This window comes from Oncorhynchus kisutch, linkage group LG14, assembly GCF_002021735.2.
Source record: "Oncorhynchus kisutch isolate 150728-3 linkage group LG14, Okis_V2, whole genome shotgun sequence".
In the NCBI taxonomy this organism is placed as follows: Eukaryota; Metazoa; Chordata; class Actinopteri; order Salmoniformes; family Salmonidae; genus Oncorhynchus; species Oncorhynchus kisutch.
In genome coordinates, this window is record NC_034187.2 from 55,650,243 (window position 1) to 55,670,948 (window position 20,706).

At 44.9% G+C, this 20,706-nt stretch overlaps 1 protein-coding gene across 3 annotated transcripts in view; it reads right to left on the minus strand.

Moving 5' to 3' along the window:
• LOC109903622 (sodium/potassium-transporting ATPase subunit alpha-3) overlaps positions 1-19,863 on the minus strand; it is a 29,362-nt gene extending 9,499 nt beyond the window's left edge. The window contains exons 1-9 of one of the 3 annotated variants that reach the window (XM_031788564.1): positions 19,595-19,863; positions 19,261-19,332; positions 9,976-10,107; positions 7,256-7,315; positions 6,841-7,044; positions 5,861-5,974; positions 3,917-4,051; positions 3,440-3,557; positions 1,388-1,656 (exon numbers count right to left, since the gene is read on the minus strand). In XM_031788564.1, the coding sequence (XP_031644424.1) occupies positions 1,388-1,656; positions 3,440-3,557; positions 3,917-4,051; positions 5,861-5,974; positions 6,841-7,044; positions 7,256-7,315; positions 9,976-10,107; positions 19,261-19,266 (1,038 nt within the window). In that variant the 5' untranslated portion in view covers positions 19,267-19,332; positions 19,595-19,863. Of the gene's footprint in view, positions 1-1,387; positions 1,657-3,439; positions 3,558-3,916; positions 4,052-5,860; positions 5,975-6,840; positions 7,045-7,255; positions 7,316-9,975; positions 10,108-19,260 lie in introns of all 3 variants that reach the window. The other 2 variants (XM_031788563.1, XM_031788562.1) reach the window with 2 other exon arrangements.
• Between the last annotated feature and the right edge of the window lie 843 nt (positions 19,864-20,706).

Consider the following 20,706-nt stretch of genomic DNA (forward strand, 5'->3'; position numbering starts at 1 on the left):
GACAGACAGACAGACAGACAGACAGACAGACAGACAGACAGACAGACAGACAGACAGACAGACAGACAGACAGACAGACAGACAGACAGACAGACAGACAGACAGACAGACAGACAGACAGACAGACAGACAGACAGACAGACAGACAGACAGACAGACAGACAGACAGACAGACAGACAGACAGACAGACAGACAGACAGACAGACAGACAGACAGACAGACAGACAGACAGACAGACAGACAGACAGACAGACAGACAGACAGACAGACAGACAGACAGACAGACAGACAGACAGACAGACAGACAGACAGACAGACAGACAGACAGACAGACAGACAGACAGACAGACAGACAGACAGACAGACAGACAGACAGACAGACAGACAGACAGACAGACAGACAGACAGACAGACAGACAGACAGACAGACAGACAGACAGACAGACAGACAGACAGACAGACAGACAGACAGACAGACAGACAGACAGACAGACAGACAGACAGACAGACAGACAGACAGACAGACAGACAGGACAGACAGACAGACAGACAGACAGACAGACAGACAGACAGACAGACAGACAGACAGACAGACAGACAGACAGACAGACAGACAGACAGACAGACAGACAGACAGACAGACAGACAGACAGACAGACAGACAGACAGACAGACAGACTAAGAGACAATGACAGACAGACTAAGAGACAATGACAGACAGACAGAGATGGAACACACAGAGTAATAGACACACAGTCACACACACCTCTCCTCACTACACATACACTGCTCCTCACTGCACACACACAAACATCTTTCCTCACTATACACACACAAACACACCTCTCCGCACATCACACAGACCTCTCCTCACTGCACACACACACACCTCTCCTCACTACACACACCTCTCCTCACTACACCCCCCCCCCCCCCTCCACACACACACACACACACACCTCTCCTCACTACACAAACAGTTTTGTACAGCTAACCTTGTGGGGACACACAATTCAGTCCCATTCAAAAACCTATTTTCCCTAACCTCTAACCCTAAACCTAACCCGTACTCTTACCCTTTACCTAACCCTAACCTTAACCCAAAAACCTAACCCTAGCTCCTAACCCTAACCCTATCCCTTAAGCCTAAACCCCCCAGAAATAACATTAACCCCAGTTGTTTGTTTACTATTCTTGTGAGTAGTTAAACACGTCTGTACACACACACACACACACACACACACACACACACACACACACACACACACACACACACACACACACACACACACACACACTCCACTCCTCACTACCCTCAACTACCCCTTCCAAACCCACATCACACAACACCACACAACATAAAAATCCACCAAAATATCCCCTCACAGTGACCGTAGCCAGCAGGCCCTCGGGCACGTTGGCCACGATGATGCCGATGAGGAAGATGACGGCCTCCAGCCAGGTGTAGCCCAGGCAGACGGCCAGGATGAAGAAGGTGATGCCCAGGAACACGGCCACGCCTGTGATCAGGTGAATGAAGTGCTCGATCTCCTTGGCGATGGGGGTCTTGCCCGACTCCAGGCCGGAGGTGAGGGTGGCGATACGGCCCATGACGGTACGGTCACCGGTGCACACCACAATGCCACGCGCCGTGCCTGGTGACGGTGAGGACGAGAGAAGGAAGTTAGATGACTTGACTTACATGTTACAGTATATTATATTTGTAATACCATTTGTGGTATCATGGCAAGTAAAATGATGGTGCGTTACCCCCATTCAGTGTAAAGAACTGAGTTTGAGTGCAAATCATGTTTTTTTGTAATCATTTTTGTTGCCGTCATTTCTTCCCCAATTTCATGATTACATTCTTGTCTCATTCCTGCAACTCCCCAACAGGCTCGGGAGAGGCGAAGGTCCAGTCATGCATCCCCCGAAACATGACCCGCTAAACCGCACTTCTTAACACCCGCCCGCTTAACCCGAAAGCCAGACCCACCAATGTGTCGGAGGAAACATCTTTCAACTGACAACTGAAGTAGGCCTGCAGGCGCCCAACCCGCCACAAGGAGTCGCTAGAGCGCAATGAGCCAAGTAAAGCACCCGGCCAAACCCTCCCCTAACTCGGGTGACGCTGGGGCAATTGTGCGTCACCCTATGGGACTTCCGGTCACGGCAGTGCCTTAGACCGCTGCGCCACTCGGCATGCCATTAAATCATACGTTTTTAAGAAGAATTTGTCTAACACTCCTTTATAATGAATAGTCCTGAAGTAATCATAAAAAAAAAAAATCTAATAGGGAATTGCTGAAGTGTTCTTCACTCAAATACCACTGACGTTTTCTTGTTGCCACCAATTCAGGTGCAATACACCATCCCGGCCACATGGGGGCAGCATATACCTTTCTATGAGGTGAAATATATTTGGGGCCTACAGGTAACCAGAGGCCTTAGCTTCATCAGACAACGATGGCCTAGATTCAATCAGATTAGCGTTAACCTGCCGGAACCAAAAACATAGCATATTATTGTTTTTTGTTTCGGCGATGATGTCAGAGGTGTAACTGCGTTGGAACTGTCAAAATCGGTGAGCAGCTGCCCTTGTGGTCATTGTCACGAAGCCACACCCATCCCACCCGTGTCAGAAGTTTACAAGGAGAAAGTGTAGGCTATAAAGAAATAATGACACTCACATTGAAAAATCATGAAACAAAATAATAAGGATTTATATCAGACTAATCCAGGTGTAGATCACAATGTAAGACGGCTGCATGGGATTTCTACTAATGACCCTCGGAGCGCCCAATGGCAATGTCCGGAGCAGGTATGACGATGGGGCCGCTTGTGGATTCGACAGCTCCAACACAGTTACAACTCCGACGCCGCCTAAACGAAAAACAAAGGCTATGATAGGCTATGCCGTTGCCGGCTGCCGCGGGTTAACGCAGATCTGATTGAATCTAGACCGTAGCCGTTTATGTATGTCGTCCTGTATTGACACTACCACTAGACCAGCTGAGCCGTAGGGAAAGGATGAGGTAATATTGACACCAGATGGAGTGTTCGCAAAGATGAAAAGATGCGGACAGATGGGAAGGAAAAGGCACCTGGGGAATTGAAAGAAGCGAGAGGAAAAGAGAGGGTGTAAAGAAAGCAGGAGAGAGAGAGACAGAGTGTGTGTGGGCGCTGGGTAGGGTGCTTGTTAAAATGGTGGGTGCCTTGTTGCTATGGCAGCCACAATGTTCCCCTCCTACCTGTTCAGGGGATAAAGAGAAAGGGAGGGAAGGAAAGAGAGAAAACAGTAGAGCGACGGGGGGGATGCCGGTTATGACGACGACAGCGAGGATGAGGATTATGGCGATGGCAACGAGAAAAGGGGAAGGGGTCAAGAGGAAGAGGAGGATGGAGATGAGGAGGATGCAGTTGCCAAGACGATTGTACCTTCGACACAGTTGGTGGAGAAGAAGGCGACGTTGCGGGTCTCCAGGGGGTTGTCATGGGTACAGTCAGGTGACCTGCTCTGGGGTTCTGATTCGCCTGTCAGGGAGGAGTTATCCACCTATAGGAAAAGGACAAAATCCAGGGAACTTGTTTACAATTTTAAAAAGCTTATATGTCAAATGTGTAGTTGTGTGAGTGTGTGCTATATTTTAATGTGAGCTGTGTGTGTGTGTGTGTGGGGGGGGGGTCCCCCGAAGACAAAGGGTATTTTAGGCTTAGGGGTTAGGTTTACAATTAGGGTCATGGTTAGAATTAGGGTTAGGAGATAGGGCTTTAAATGTAAATACATTTTAGGTCCCCACAACAATAGTAAAACATATGCTGTGTGTGTGTGTGTGTGTGTGTGTGTGTGTGTGTGTGTGTGTGTGTGTGTGTGTGTGTGTGTGTGTGTGTGTGTGTGTGTGTGTGTGCGTTTACCTTGCAGCCGTGAGCAGAGACGATCCTGAGGTCAGCGGGGATCCTGTCTCCTCCCTTCACCTCTACCAGATCGCCAGCCACCACCTCCTCAGCGTTGATCTGCATCTTCTCACCCTCACGGATCACCAGCGCTTGCTGCAGACAGAGGAACCCCAATGGTAAAGCAGGAACCATAAGCCAACCATTAGCTGGCTATAAATACAGGTGTAACACTGGGGCAACAGTAAAACTCACTAGCAACCACAGACTGATCACAGACAAACGACACACTATCACTGACCATAAACTAACCAGTAATGATGGGTTATTATGTTATAACTATGCAATTGCATAGAGATTGGCAGATGAATAATAGACTAAAGTAACCGACTAACCATTGACAATGACCATAGACGGACTGCGGATAGACAAGACGAATGAACTGCATACAGACTGATCATATGAGACAATGTCTGTGTGGCTACTAACTCACCACTGAATGACAACATGCATCCTATTCACTCGCGAAGATGCAGAATAGACTAATCCCTAACTGACCGTGGATACAATGGCCACAACAATGTCGGCTATGTGTGTTTTGAGAGGGGGGGGGGACATCTGGATTAGGGTCACAGGTTATTTTGAGTCACTGCCACAACTACCCCACCCATAGTCATCTAGGAAAATCAAGTTAGGATTAAGATTTGTAAAACACTTATGATGGGACTAACAGGATTGGAATTAGGATTATAGACGCTGAGCCCTATGGTCAGGGCCGCGGACCGATTTTTTTCTTGAGCGGAGGGTCAGGAGCATAATTACAAATCATTTGTAGACCGCAAGAAGCCCAAACAGATGACTAAAACGTAAAAATGTCAAACCTTGCTTACATTTGTATATACGTTAACATATATATCTCTATATTACATGTGGGAATACTTTGGAACAGATTTCCATGATCTAAATCACTTGGAGCTGATTTGCTGGTGTTTTTACAGTCTTTTATGTCCAACAAAAAACAAACAAAAAATTATTTATTTGTTTTTGATTCAGAAAACTCGGCAAATCACCAGAGGGCCAAATTGGTATTGGTGGTGGTATTGTAGGATATGGGGTGGTAAGGAGATCTAACATGTTGACCAAACAGGACACCTGTGTGTGTCGTCATCACCCGCATGTTGATTTTGTACCCCCTACACCAGACATGATCAGGACACGCAGGTTGAAATATCAAAACAAACAACCAATTATATTCATTTGGGGACAGGTTGAAAAGCGTTAAACATTTACAGCAATTTAGCCTTGCTGCTGCTAGCTAATTTGCCCTGGGATATAATCATTGGGTTGTTATTTTACCTGAAATGCACAAGGTCCTCTACTCCGACAATTAATCCACAGATGAGAAAGGAATTTGATTTACCGTTTTGTCATCTCTCCTCCTTCCTCAGGCTTCTTATTTACTTCTCTGGACTTTATATGGTGGTTGGCAACCAACTTTACGGTGCATTACTACATCCGACTGGAGCGTGGAACTCAGTTTATCTTTCAAATCACTCACGTAGGTATATGCTCCTAAACACCAACGAAGAGATGGGAGAGGCCGGACTTACAGCTCGTTGAGCGTCACAAATAGAACCTATTTCTATTTTAGCACCTGGCCACACAGACGCTCGCTGAGGCGTGCGAGCATTGTGGGTGCAATGATTGAATAACATGTATGTGTACATTTATTTTGAAACGCTCGCGGACGTACGAAGAGCAGTGCTTGACTTGGGCAGGAGCTCACCGGAGCTGAGTACTGGCACCTCAAATGTTCTACTGCTTGAGTGCCTGTTCCCTTTATAGAATATTAGCTCAAAAGTATTGTAGAGCTCCTATACATAATTATAATTAGTACCAGCAACCAAAATGAGAACTGTATTTTATTTCAGTCCAAGCCATGCACTAAAGAAGAGGTTTGTTTACCTGCGGCACCATGTTCTTGAAGGACTCCATGATTTTGGAGCTCTTGGCCTCCTGGAAGTAGGAGAAACAGCCGGTGATGATGACCACAGCCGAGAGAACGATACCCAGGTACAACTGAAGAGAGAGAACCCAGCAAACAATGTAAAAAACAAACCGTATTGGAACATTTTAACAAACGTTCTTACAACCATTACATTCTACTAATGTTTATCAAATAACATTTGACCAGCATTCATGAGGTGTTGTCATGCTATGTTATCTGAAAACCAAATTAGGGCTCAATTGGAAAATTATTTAACATTGTAGGAACTCTCACTGTTTTTTGCTGGGGGAAAAAAAATCGAACTTAATTGTTTAATTGTGTTATTATGGTGCCTAGCTTTTTAATTCATTTAGGATTGGTTGAAGCATATAGCTTCATCTAAAATACCACATGCCATGCAGGGTTGAGGTCAATTCAGAATTGAATTGAGAATAGCTGATGAATTCCAATTCAGTTCTTGAATTGAAATAGTAAACGGGATGCAGAATTATTTGAATTTGAATTAATGGAAATATATAGGATAGGAAATAAATCATTGATACATTCATTGAAATTCAAATGCCTCATTTAGTATTACCCAGGTACAACTGGAGAGAGAGAGCAAGGAGAGAGAGACATAAATATTGTTTAACCATTTATCATTTCAGACAGTGCCTATATTTCCCATTCATTTGGGGTTGGTTGAGGCATATAGCTGGATCTAAGAAACACATTGGACATTGACTCATATCAACAGTAGACCACTAGACACTTAATTGAGTTTGACAAATCTTTTAGTGCCAAGTAGGAATCAGCCACAACCCCACAAGTTGAATCTTAATGCTACATTTGGGAAACACTACATTAAGCTGAACCAAAAAGGTCATGTATACCCTTGCATCCCTTTATCCCCAGCCAAGTGATGATGGTGGCCATTTTGTGTGTGTCTGTCACTCACATTGTCTCCGGCGGGCTCATCCTCGGTGGCGGCTTGGATGGCGTAGGCCAAGAAACAGAGGATGGCGCCAGTCCACAGCAGGATGGAGAAGCCACCGAACAGCTGACGACAGAACTTGACCCACTCTGGGGTGGTGGGGGGAGGTGTGAGGGCGTTGGGACCGTCTCGAGCCAGGTACTCAGCGGCCTTAGCGTTGGTCAGACCCTGAGGAGGGGGGCGGGAAAGGAGGGAGAGGGAGAGAGAAAGGAGAGGGATTGCTGTTAAAAGGGTACAACCTTGTGCATCATTTGTGTTGTGGATGTTGGCTAGCTAGATATTTTGTGTGATAACTGATATTACCATTAAGGTTACAATATATTTCATTTTAAAAGCCCCAACACAGGTTTTGAGAAAACTCTTGAGGTGATGAACTTACCTGGACTATATCAGTGGCGTACTTCTGACATACCTCCTCGATGGACATCTTGTGTTCCGTCTAAAAGAAAAAAGTTAAAAACATTGAATAAAACTCTAGTTTTAACGAAATATTTGCAAATACATAGTGAATAGAGCTTGGGGACATTTTACGGGATATTCATATTCTCATGGTTTGGCCATATGCCTCATGTCACGTTTACTCCCGCTCCCCCTCTCCGGCGCTCAACGTCGCCAGTTGTCTCATCATTACCTGCCACCATCGTTACGCGCACCTGCACCTCATGACACTCACCTGGACTCCATCACCTTCCTGATTACCTCCCCTATATCTGTCACTCCCCTTGGTTCTTTCCTCAGGTGTTATTGACTCTGTTTCTGTTTTGTACTATGTTCGATTTATTATTAAGGTTGCACTCCCTGTACGTGCTTCCCAACTCCCCGCGTACACGTTATAGAATAACGCTTAACTAAGAGAAAGCAACAGGGATTTTTGGTTTTACTGGTGATGTCAGATCCAAGTGCCGCTGCCGTAGCAACCGGAGATGCCTCAGCTGGATCATCAGGCTTCCATGCCTCAGCTGGATCATCAGGCTACTATGCCTCAGCTGGATCATCAGGCTTCCATGCCTCAGCTGGATCATCAGGCTTCCATGCCTCAGCTGGATCATCAGGCTTCCATGCCTCGGCTGGCTCAACAGGTTCTCAAGCCTCAGTTGGTTCGGCAGGCTCCCCATGCCTCAGCAGGCTCGTCAGGCTCCCGTGCCTCAGTAGAAACAACCGGCCTGCTCCTGGTCCTCTGGACCGTCCCTCTGGTCAGGGTCGTCTGGCGGCTAGAGACGCGCGTCAGTGAGGGGGAGGGGGTACTGTCACGTTTACTCCTTCTCCGGTGCTCAACGTCGCCAGTTGTCTCATTACGCACACCTGCTACCATCGTTACGCGCACCTGCGCTGTCACGCCCTGACCATAGAGAGCCTAGGGGGGGGGGGGGTGTTCTAGTCAGTTATTTTCTATGTTGCTGATTGGAATGGATTTTTTTTGGGGGGGGGGGCACGAGGGGTGGTCGGCGGAGCAGTGGAGAGTGAAAGAGCAGGTCATAAGTCCGGTGCCATCTGTGCCAGCTCCCCGTACTCACCCTGAAGAGCCAGAGACCATCAGGGAGACGATGGAGAAGTTGGGAGAGAGAGAGATGAGAGAGATGTTGATCAAGTGTGTTCTGCTCAACATTCGACCTGAAGAGCCTGTCAGCAGTCTGGTGAAGTCTGTGCCGGCTTCATGCATCTGGCCTTCCCAGTCCGGTACGCCATGTGCCAGCTCCCCGCACTCGACCCCTGAAGTGCGTGTCCCTGAAGTGCGTGTCACCAGTCCGGTGCCACCTGTGCTGGCTCCACGCACCAGTCCGCCAGTGTGTCTCCCCAGCCCGGTACGTCCTGTGCCAGCTCCACGCACCAGGCCTCCAGTGTGCCTCACCAGTCCCGCTCCTAGGCCATAGCCTTCCTCGGCGCCGGTGCCCAGTCCAAGCACGGCGTCCTGTCCCGCTCCAGGGCAGGAGCCTTCCTCTGTGCCGATGCCCAATCCAGGCACGGCGCACAGGCCCCCTCCAAGGCCGGAGCCTTTCTCTGCGCCGGTGCCCAGTCCAGACACGGCGTCCAGTCCCATCAGTTATTTTCTATGTTGCTGATTGGCATGGTTCCCAATTAGAGGCAGCTGGTAATCGTTGCCTCTAATTGGGGATCATATTTAGGAAGCCCTTTCTCCCACCTGCTTTGTGGGATATTGTTTTGAGTGAGTGCATGTAGCACTGCGGTACTTCACGGTTGTTGTTTGTTTCTTGGTTTGTTTAAGTTTCACTAAAATAAAGATGTGGAACTCCAATCACGCTGCGCCTTGGTCCGTTTCTCCTCACGACCGTGACATGCGCCTCACGACACTCACCTGGACTCCATCGCCTTACTGATTCCCTCCCCTATAATCTGTCACTCCCCTTGGTTCTTTCCTCAGGCATTATTGACTCTGTTTCATGTCTGTACGCATTTCGTGTTTCTTGTTTTGTGCTATGTTCGATATATTATTACATTTGCACTCCCTGTACTTGCTTCCCGACTTCCAGGGTACACGTTATACCTCATAACAGAGTAAATTCTCTTCAAACAGGATTAGTTTACATTGGCATCGCCTCTAAACACAAACTATTCAAACAAACAAAAAAATCCTTTGTTTGACACCCATGAGAATCACTTACTGCCACCAATAAAAAAGATTTTCAGGAATACATGCTACCAAAATCCTTAGTCCAATCATTTGAGAAGTTATCTTTTTGTTGTCGCAAACAGAATACACAAAGACTGCCCAGTTTTTTTATTTAACGAGGCAAGTCAGTTAAGAACAAATTCTTATTTACAATGACAGCCTAGGAACAGTGGGTTAACTGCCTTGTTCAGGGGCAGAATGACAGATTTTTTGTTTTTACCTTGGCAGCTCGGGGATTCAATCTCGCAACCTTTCGGTTACTGGCCCAACACTCTAACCACTAGGCTACCCGCCGCCCAGTGGGTGCTCTAGAATATTGTTTCTCAACCTTTTATTATACCAGGGTAATTCCTCCTTAGATTAGCACTTTGGACTAAAATTGGTCTCCAATTAGCAACATTCCAGGACACACTGCTCTAGGGCACTGTGCATGGACAGGAAACAGGAAGTAGGAATTATGCACTACATACCAAGGGAACTTCCTTCTTCAGTTCATCCATGTCCTTGGTCTTCTTGTCCGCCTTGGAGTCCGCCTTCTTGGGGGACTCCTTCTCTTCCTTCTCCGTTGTGGTGGCCACACGGTAGCTGTCTGACCGTCCATACTGAAAGACAAACACAGAGAGAAAACAGATCCCCGACCAGTCCATATTTTATATAGAAAAAGGTTGGGTTAATTAGCTGTGGGTCAGCTAATCCTAAATCCACAATTTTAGGCTTTGAACGTGTCAATGCTGCCCTAGTAACTTTGAGTTTTGCTAAGCCACAACTAGATAGGAATTCATGCACTCAGATAATATCAATGTTAGCTACTTGAGTGGATGCCACAATCAAACAAGCAAACAGAGAATTAAGTGCAAGGCTGCCGTAATTATATGGTTGGGAAAAGCTCCCTAAATATTTGCCACTCTAGCTTTGTATATTCCACATGAAAATGCTGAAAATTATAACAGCCAGGAAATGTATAACATGGTCCAGAATGGAAGGTTTTTCAAATCAAGATCTATTGATTATGGTTTATAACTAGGCTACTTTACTTCACTAGGTGTCTCCTATATGTAGTGAGCTCTCCAAATTGCCACAATTTGAGAGTGTTTTATTTCCCCCAATTTAATGTTTCCCAACATTCAAATGTGTTTCATTTTGACATGGTATGGTCCAAGGAGGGACCAAGTGTACAGTATTGACAGTAAACGCCCATTTGGGGATTTTCTTGTCAGATCGGTTTTGGTATCGCAACAGGAAGTCTGCATTCGAGTCAGGTATATCCCACCTGTCTTTTGTGGTATAGACAGTTTATTTTGACCTGATTGAAGGCTTTTTATTTTAAACATTGAATGTTGAAGTCTGAGCTTTGTAAATATGTACAGTGATAAACATCGCTTTGGAACATTAGCTCAATTTTGTAAATAAATCAAACCCCCTCTACCCGCCCGCCTGCCTCCTGCTGCTTACCCTTAAGACTCCTACAAGGTCCCTATTTTACAGCCAGTGGTATGTCAGTGATTGCCTACATAATGCAAAGGCACCCAAACATGGTTCCTTCCTCTACCCTTCCCTCTCTCAATTACTCCCTCCACACCCAACCTCTCTTTCACTCTTTCTGTCTCTCCTTTCATCTCTCTCTCTCCCACACTCTCTTTAAATGTCTCCCTCTTTCTCTCGTCATGGACAATACAAGCCTTGTGAGAGTACAGTGCCACAGTGAGAGGGACCTCACATGGTCGTTTCTATGAAAAGCACATGACGGTGGCCCTGTGGCCCCAGGTGCCGTGATGGTCAGAGAGACCACAGACCACAGCAAGTCCTGAAAACGTCCTTAGAGGAGAAATGGTCCATGAAACCTAAATGTGTTATACTATGTGCCTGTATGTGTTTATATGCCTCTTATAATGTATGTCTAAATACTGTACAATGAGTATACAAAACATTAAGAACACCTGCTCTTTCCATGACAGACTGACCAGGGGAATCTAGGTGAAAGCTATATTCCCATATTGAGGTCACTTGTTAAATCTACTTCAATCAGTGTAGATGGGGCCTCCCGGGTGGAGCAGTGGTTAAGAGACTCTGGGTTTGCGCCCAGGCTCTGTCATAACTGGCCGCGACCGGGAGGTCCGTGGGGCGACGCACAATTGGCCTAGCATCGTCCGGGTTAGGGAGGGCTTGGCCGGTAGGGATGTCCTTGTCTCATCGCGCACCAGCGACTCCTGTGGCGGGCTGGGCGCAGTGTGCACTAACCAAGGTGGCCAGGTGCACGGTGTTTCCTCCGACACATTGGTGCGGCTGGCTTCCGGGTTGGATGCGCGCTGTGTTAAGAAGCAGTGCGGCTTGGTTGGGTTGTGTATCGGAGGACGCATGACTTTCAACCTTCGTCTCTCCCGAGCCCGTACGGGAGTTGTAGCGATGAGACAAGATAGTAGCTACTACAACAATTGGATACCACAAAATTGGGGAGAATTTTTTTTTTTAAACAACAACAATCAGTGTAGATGAAGGCAAGAAGGATTTTTTAAGCCTTGAGACAATTGAGACATGGATTGTGTATGTGTCACCTTAATGTGGGCGAACGGGCTCGTGTTAATAGCTGGAGCATAATAAGTGGAATGGTATCAAATACATCAATGCCATTCCATTCGCTCCGTTCCAGGCATTATTATGAACCGTCCTCCCCTCAGCAGCCTCCACTGGTATGTGTGCCATTCAGAGGGTCAATGGGCAAATTTGAGTGCCTTTGAACTGGGTATGGTAGTAGGTGCCAGGCGCACCGGTTTGTGTCAAGAACAGCAACGCTGCTGGGGTTTTCACGCTCAACCGTTTCCCGTGTGTATCAAGAATGGTCCACCGCCCAAAGGACATCCAGCCAATTTGACACAACTGTGGGAAGCATTGGAGTCAACATTGGCCGCATCCCTGTGGAATGCTTTCGACACCTTGTAGAGTCCATGACCCGACGAATTGAAGCTGTTCTGAGGGCAAAAGTGGGAGTGCAACTCAATATTAGGAAGGTGTTCTTAATGTTTTGTATACTCAGTGTACGTGCCTGTGTTTACGGCCCTAAAACACACAAAAGGCAATTTATCGTCTGAACTTTAATCACAGTAAGACAGTAAAAGACACTATGAGCAGACTTTGGGTTTGGTCACTGATACATTCCTGTTGTATCCATCTAGTCTACAAGGTAATCACATTTCATGGTTGAATTAGTCTTCATCGCTTGATCAAAGACTAGACATTGCCACTGGGGGAGATTCAAAGGAACACTGGGGAAGATTCAAAGAGACACTGGGAGGGATTCAGATACATTGACAGGGATTCAGATACATTGACAGAGATTCAAAGATACATTGAGAGAGATTCAAAGATACATTGAGAGAGATTCAAAGATACATTGAGAGAGATTCAAAGATACACTGGGAGAGATTCAAGGAGACACTGGGAGAGATTCAAAGAGACACTGGGAGAGATTCAAAGAGACACTGGGAGAGATTCAAAGAGACAATGAAAGAGATTTAAAGATACATTGGAGAGATTTAAAGATACATTGGAGAGATTTAAAGATACATTGGTAGAGACTCAACGAGATATTGGGAGAGATTCAAAAGATAGAGATACAGAACCTGTCCTATCAGACAACTCAAAATCATTTTCCTACTGCATCTCCTTCTGTTTCCCATCATGTAACACACACAAACCAGGAAGTACCTCTGAGTCATCCACAGGAGAGCCAAAATGTCATCCACTAAACACCACTGGTTGACTATGCTAATAGTCCCCTTAAGTCCACTTTCTCTCAAATTAATTACAAAAAAGCCATAGGGAAGGCGGTCGGGATGGGACATTTGGGGGTGCTCTTACCTGGTATTACTGTAGACCAGGGGAGGCTCCTCAGAGGAGGAAGGGGAGGACCATAGTAAAACGTAAAAAAATATTTATCCTTTTTGGATAAAACAATACTAAATATATTCAAGTCACCAAATAATTGATTAAAACACACTGTTTTGAAATACAGTAGCCTCAACAGCACTCTGCAGGGTAGCACCATAGTGTAGCCCAGGCCTGGGCAACTCCAGTCCTCAGGGGCCTGATTGGTGTCACACTTTTGCCCCAGCCCCAGCTAACACACCCGACTCCAATAATCAACTAATCACGATCTTCAGTTAAAAATGCAATTCGTTTAAATCAGATGTGTTTGCTAGGGATGGGGGAAAATTGTGACACCAATCAGGCCCCTGAGGACTGGAATTGCCCAGGCCTGGTGTAGCCGGAGGACAGCTAGTTTCCAACCTCCTCTGGGTACATTGACTTCAATACAAAACCTAGGGGGCTCATGGTTCTTACCTCCTTCCATAGATTACACAGTAATTATGACGACTTCCGGAGGACGTCCTCCAACCTATCAGAACTCTTGCAGCATGAACTGACATGTGGTCCACCCAATCAAAGGATCAGAGAATGAATCTAATACTGAAAGCATAAGCTACAGCTATTTAGCACTGTAGTGCATAAAATATGGTGAGTAGTTGACTCAAAGAGAAAGACAATAGTTGAACACATTCCTTTAAAAAATGAAGGAGAAGCAAGAGGGAGAGAGCACTATCTATATTTTGTTGTATTTTTTAACTTTAACTTCATTTTCACCTAGCTAGTGAATGCAGCTAGCTAGTTTATCCTACTCAAACACCCGGCTCAAACAGAGAGGGATGCTATGTTAACGCTGGAACTCTTCCAAGTCAAGGTAAGATTTGGGTTTTATACATTTCTTGCCCCTGGGGCCCGCTGCTAAACTGCTTGCTGACTGTACACTGTACTGCATATTGTAGTAGGTTTACAAACGCTTTAGTTCCAGTAGCTATGTTGACTAGCTATGGCGTAAGCTAATATGGTGACACTGATGTAGGCTGTGTGTAGCAGTTAGAGGTTATGATACGAAGGTTTGGAAAGGTTTTTTTCACCTGGAATATGAATGACAGTAATCCAATACACTGTAATAGAAATAGTCCCTTTGTAGTCCATGATTGTCTGTAGATCCTGCCACATACGTCTTGTGTCTGAGCCGTTGAATTGCGACTCCACTTTGTCTCTATACTGACGTTGTGCCTTTTTGACAACTACACTGTTGGTATTCGGCCATATTCCCAGTCAACTTGCCATGGTTAAATGCGGTGGTGCGCGCTTTCAGTTTTGCTCTAATGCTGCCATCTATCTACAGTTTCTGGTTCATTTTAATAAAAAGTTTAAATGTAACCTTTACTTAACTAGGCAAGACAGTTAAGAACAAATTATTATTTACAATGACGGCCAGAACCGTACGACGCTGGGCCGATTGTGCGCCGCCCTATGGTTAGGGTAGGTTTTAATAGTCACAGTGGGTACAACAACCCATATACACTTCCTGATAGACAAATACACTGGTGACTGAGTTTGTTATTCTCGGAGGCTACTCAGAACATATCCCAGTCCGCGTAATCAAAACAATTTTGAAGCGTGGATTCCGATTAGTCAGACCAGCGGTGAATAGTCCTTAGCACAGGTACTTCCTGTTGGAGTTTCTGCCTATAGGAAGGGAGGAGCAAAATGGGGTCGTTATCAGATTTCCCTCAGGGAGGGCAGTGGAGGGCTTTGTAGGCACCCCGGAAGTTGGAGGAGCAGTGGTCGAGTGTTTTAGCAGGGCGAGTACTATAGAACTTCGGTAGTGTTTTCCTCAAATTTGCATTGTAAAAATCCCCAGATACAATAAATGCGGCCTCAGGATATGTGGTTTCCAGTTGGCATAAAGTCCAGTGAAGTTCTTTGAGGGCCATTGTGGTATCGGCTTGAGGGGGGAATATACACGGCTGTGACTATAACTAAAGAGAATTCTCTTGGGAGGTAATACGGTCTGCATTTGACTGTGAGGTATTCTAGGTCCGGTTGAACAAAAGGACTTGAGTTCCTGTATATTATCACAATCAAACCATGAGTAGTTAATCATGAAACATACACCCCCGCCTTTCTTCTTCCCGGAGAGATATTTATTCCTGTAGAGGTGATTTGATGATGTTGAAATGATCAAGTTGAAATGGTGCTGGAATAGTGAAGGCAGCTCCTGTATTCTTTGCGACTTGCAGTAACTCTCTTTGGTTATAAATCAATAGTTGTTTCCATAGGGTGGCGCACAATATGCCCAGTGTAGTTCGGGTTTGGCTGGACTAGGCCGTCATTGTAAGTAAAAAATGTGTTCTTAATTGACATGCCTAGTTAAATAAATAAAATTTAAAAAATGTGTTTAGAGGGCCAAAAATGTTGGCAACATTAACTTGCTTGACCATGCTGTAGGTCATGTAACTGTCTGTTACATGCAATATGCTTTGTGGACTTCAATGGACAGAGGTTGCTATCCTGTTTTGTAATAAAACAAAGGTGTGGTTGAATTGTCTCGGCCTTTAGGCCTATGTATCACGGTCACAAGGCATATGAATGAACTTATAGAGCAAACAACACACTGCTACTGCTGATGAAAGGCCTACTACGCATCCCGTGAGATCAACTGTTGACCCAAATTAGGGCCGACTAAAGGAATAACTGTATTGGCCAGTGCCAATCATTTCATTGGCCAGTGCTATTCGTAATCCTTGAGATGTCACTTCCCTTACCCTAAACTTAACCATGAACATAACCTTTTAAATGTCAACTTCAAAGGGGGGTAGGGACGTCCCAAGGGTACAGGATAGCACAGACCTAATTTCATCACAAACCATGAATCATGACATCATGGGCTTAAGGAAGGATACAGTGCATTCGGAAGGTATACAGACCTCTTGACTTTTTCCACATTTTATTACGTTACAGGCTTATTCTAAAATGGATTCAAAAAATGTATTTCCTCACTAATCTATACACAATACCCCAAATTGACAAAGCGAAAACAGGTTTTTAGATTCTTTCAAATTTATGACAAATATAAAACTAAAATACCTTATTTACATAAGTATTCAGACGCTTTGCTAGGAGACTCAAAATTGAGCTCAGGTGCATCCTGTTTCCATTGATCATCCTTGAGATGTTTCCACAACTTGATTGGAGACCACCTGTGGTAAATTCAATTGATTGGACATGATTGGGAAAGGCACACACCTGTCTATATAAGGTCCCACAGTCAACAGTGCATGTCAGAGCTCCGAGATAGGATTGTGTTGAGGCACAGATCTGGGGAAGGGTACCAAAAAATGGACGAGGTGGGAGGTGAACAAGAACCAGAGGGTCGGTCCTCAAGAACACAGTGGCCTCCATCATTCTTAAATGGAAGACGCTTGGAACCACCAAGATTCTTCCTAGAGCTGGCAATCAGGGGAGAAGGGCCTTAGTCAGGGAGGTGACCAAGAACACGATGGTCACTCTAAGTTCCTCTGTGGAGATGGGAGAAGCTTCCAGAAGGACAACCATCTCTGCAGCACTCCACCAACCAGGCCTGTATGGTAGAGTGGCCAGATGGAAGCCACTCCTCAGTAAAAGGCACATGACAGCATGCTTAGAGTTGGCCAAAAGGCACCTAAAGTCTCACAGATTATGAGAAATATGATTCTCTGGTTTGATGAAACCAAGACTGAACTCTTTGGCCTGAATGCCAAGAGTCACTTCTGGAGGAAACCTGGCACAATCCATAAGGTGAAGCAAGATGGTGGCAACATCATGCTGAGGGGATATTTTTCAGCGGCAGGGACTAGGAGACTAGTCAGGATTGAGGGAAAGATGAATGGAGCAAAGTACAGAGGTCCTTGACGAAAGCCTGCTCCAGAGCGCTCAGGACCTCAGACTGGGGCAAAGGTTCACTTTCCAACAGGACAACGACCCTAAGCACACAGCTAAGACAACGCAGGAATGGCTTCGGGACAAATCTCTGGATGTCCTTGAGTGGCCCAGCCAGAGCCTGGATTTGAACCAGATCGAACAACTTTGGAGAGACCTGAAAATAGCTGTGCAGCGACACTCCCCATCCAACCTGACAGGGCTTGAGAGGATCTGCAGAGAAGAATGTGAGATACTACCAAAATACAGGTGTGCCACGCATGTAGCGTCATACCCAAGAAGACTTGAGGCTGTAATCGCAGCCAAAGGTGCTTCAACAAAGTACAGTAAAGGGTCTGACTACTTGTTAACTTTCAGGTACTTTTCCAAAACGTTCTAAAAATCGTTTTTTGCTTAGTCATTATGGGGTATTGTGTGTAGATGGATAACTTTTTTGGGTGTTTTTAAAATACATTACAGCCTTATTCTAAAATGGAACAAAATAGTGAAAAATCAAGGGGTCTGAATACTTTCCGAACGCACTGTATACAACGATGCCATGCCTAATCAACAGGGTTTTGGCAGTCTGTGTCATCACTACACCGAGTCAAAATGGAAGATAGAAATAAGCAAGATTTTCTGTTACAACAGCTTGATTATTAGGCTATGACAACCTCCCTAACCCATATCAACATGGGGGAACTGGGCATCCATTTTGGCGCAACTGTCTGCGTTGATTGGTACCCCAACTGAACCTTTCCAATAATTCCCTATCTGAATATCCATAACCAATGACTCTCACAGTTTCAGTGACTTAATATATAACTCTGTAGGATGGGTATAAAACAAGTGGTGGACAACAATTCCAATATTCCAATTCCGACATCTGGTATCCCACCCCCACCCTCTGAACGTGTCCCTGTGGCCTCCTTATCAATTACAAATGTCAGTCATGGAGGTCAAGGGGTCAAAACGTGAAACAATATTATGACAACTAGGCTAATAATGTAATGAAATTAGGCCTATTAATAGATCATCCGATTTAGAGGATGGATAAGGCATCCTTCCTGCATCCACATTGCCTTTCTTCTGTAGCCTAACCTAAATATTCCTAAATATTGTAATTATTCTTGACAATTTGTCTATGTGCCATTCAAATTCAATGGAGTATATACCAAAAAAGTAGAGAATGGACAAAAAAACATCTGGCTAATTTGGGATTTAGGTTTGGCGAACAGCTTGTTTTCAATTTGTCACGAGGAACAGATTGCGCGACTTTGCCACACCGGCGACACATTCCTTAATCGCCCAACAGAGTTCATCCCTCGGTAGCCTACATATGTTTAGTGATATAATTAAGCAATAAGGCCAATATACCACTGCTAAGGGCTGTGTCCAGGCACTCCGCGTGGCTATTATAAATCGGTTACCAACATAAATACATGTTTTGTCATACCCGTGGAATACCACGGCTGTCAGCCAATCAGCATTCAGGGCTCGAACCACCCAGTTTATAATAAATATTTGGGACCAGATTCTCCTCTCCCAATAACTAAATTATGACGCACCCGCTGACGGCTGGAGAGGAGAAGAGTGGAAGTGCGCAGCGAATCGGTTCGAGCGCAATTCGGAAAACGGTGCAGATAGCAGATTAGAACAATGTCAGTAATGTTTCTATTTAACACAGACATGGAAAATGTGATTTAACAGAAGAATAGACAGCGATGAAATGTATTGAACTGTAATTCGTCCAATTGCATTGAATCAACATAGAAATAGATACCCTTCATGCGTTTAACTGTCATGCAAGTAAAGTCACAGCAATTTGCAATAGTTTCACAAGCCATCGAAATCCAATAGTGGTTACTGTCATTCCAATATGATGTTTCTTCCACATTTGAACCCTTTGAGGTGAGTTACACATGTCTCATATGCTACTACAGCTATCCATTCATAAACGCATTTTTACACACAATAGAAATAACTCTTACCCCCATCTCGGCGCAGTCAGTCGGGTATCCACAGCAGATGAAAAGGGTTGAGGCTGGATTCCACCAGAGTAGCTGATAGTATAGTGTAGAAACAGAAGCGAGAACTGTAACTGTACAATTTAAGAAGAAAAAATGCTCTTCTTCCAGACGCTGTTGGCTATTGTTCTAATAATACATGATCAGATCTCATTCATAAGAGGAACGGCACAGAAATACATGAGAAGGCAACGTTTCATTGAATACCTTTTTTAAAAGGGGCCGTTTTAGGTGTAAAATTATCAAATTAAAGGCAGTTTAGCAATAAGCGTTGCTCTGTATCATGCGAAAATTATACCCGGTAAAATTGAAGAGCCGCTTGTTTACGGTATTCGATTCTGTCTGAAAACGTTCTCAAGTTGTAGTTTTCTTGACAGTTCGCCTCCCTCGCGCATGAAACTGCAATGTCTTGAGAGATGACAGATTTAACAATGCATCAATGATGTTGTGAATCTCTTCTGCAGCTATAAATACAAAGGCTCCGCTCAAGTCTGTCATCCGTATTTCTGGAACATATGAATAGGCTATTCAATGTTCCTCCCCAATGACCAATCTGTCTCAACACTGTAGTGTTCCTCTGAGTCCCCTCCGCCCAAAACTCCTACTGTCAAGTGTGGTCTCCATGGAGATTTGATAAGCATCTCTTATCACTCCACACCAAAGTTAGTGGTTGCACCTTGCATGTAAATGCCATGCGAGCATTCCAGAGAGAACACACACTCAATCATCTGATATCATTGTATTGTTCAACGCACTTGAATGCATACGTCTCTGGCTTTACAAGTGTATTTTTCAATCCAACAACTGCTGTTGAGTAGCCTGGGCACCAGTCTCTGTAGCTAACATTCCACTTCTTGCCACTCCGTGCCACTCCTTGCCTTTGGCAAATAATAGGAGTGGCAAGGAGTGGAATGAATGTTAACTAAAACGACTGGTACCCAGACTAGCTGTTGAGAGTTCAAGTTTCGTTTTTGGAACCTTCAAACTGGGTGAATATCTGGAGTGTCTTGCCACTGGAAAGAACAAAGGGATTTGTGTTTTGTGATTATTTGTGCACAAGCGTGTGTGTGTGTGTGTGTATGTGTATGTGCATGTGTATGTGTGTGTGTGTGTGTATGTGTGTATGTATGTGTGTATGTGTGTGTGTGTAACTCTTTGTGTGTGTAATAGGGAATATTTAAGATGAATAAAGTTAATATCCAGTTAAGAGTAATTAACACAATGCTTAGCATATCTATATGTTTTCCCTTTATGTAATAAACATGATTCCAAGTGTTTTATTTGTGACAGTCATTTATTTGTGTCACGGGTTGATGGTCATTATACTTGTTAATGAATGCTATGGATTGTTCTCATATCGTTTGATAGTGATTGACGTCAGAGGTACAGGGATTGAGGACATACTAACAT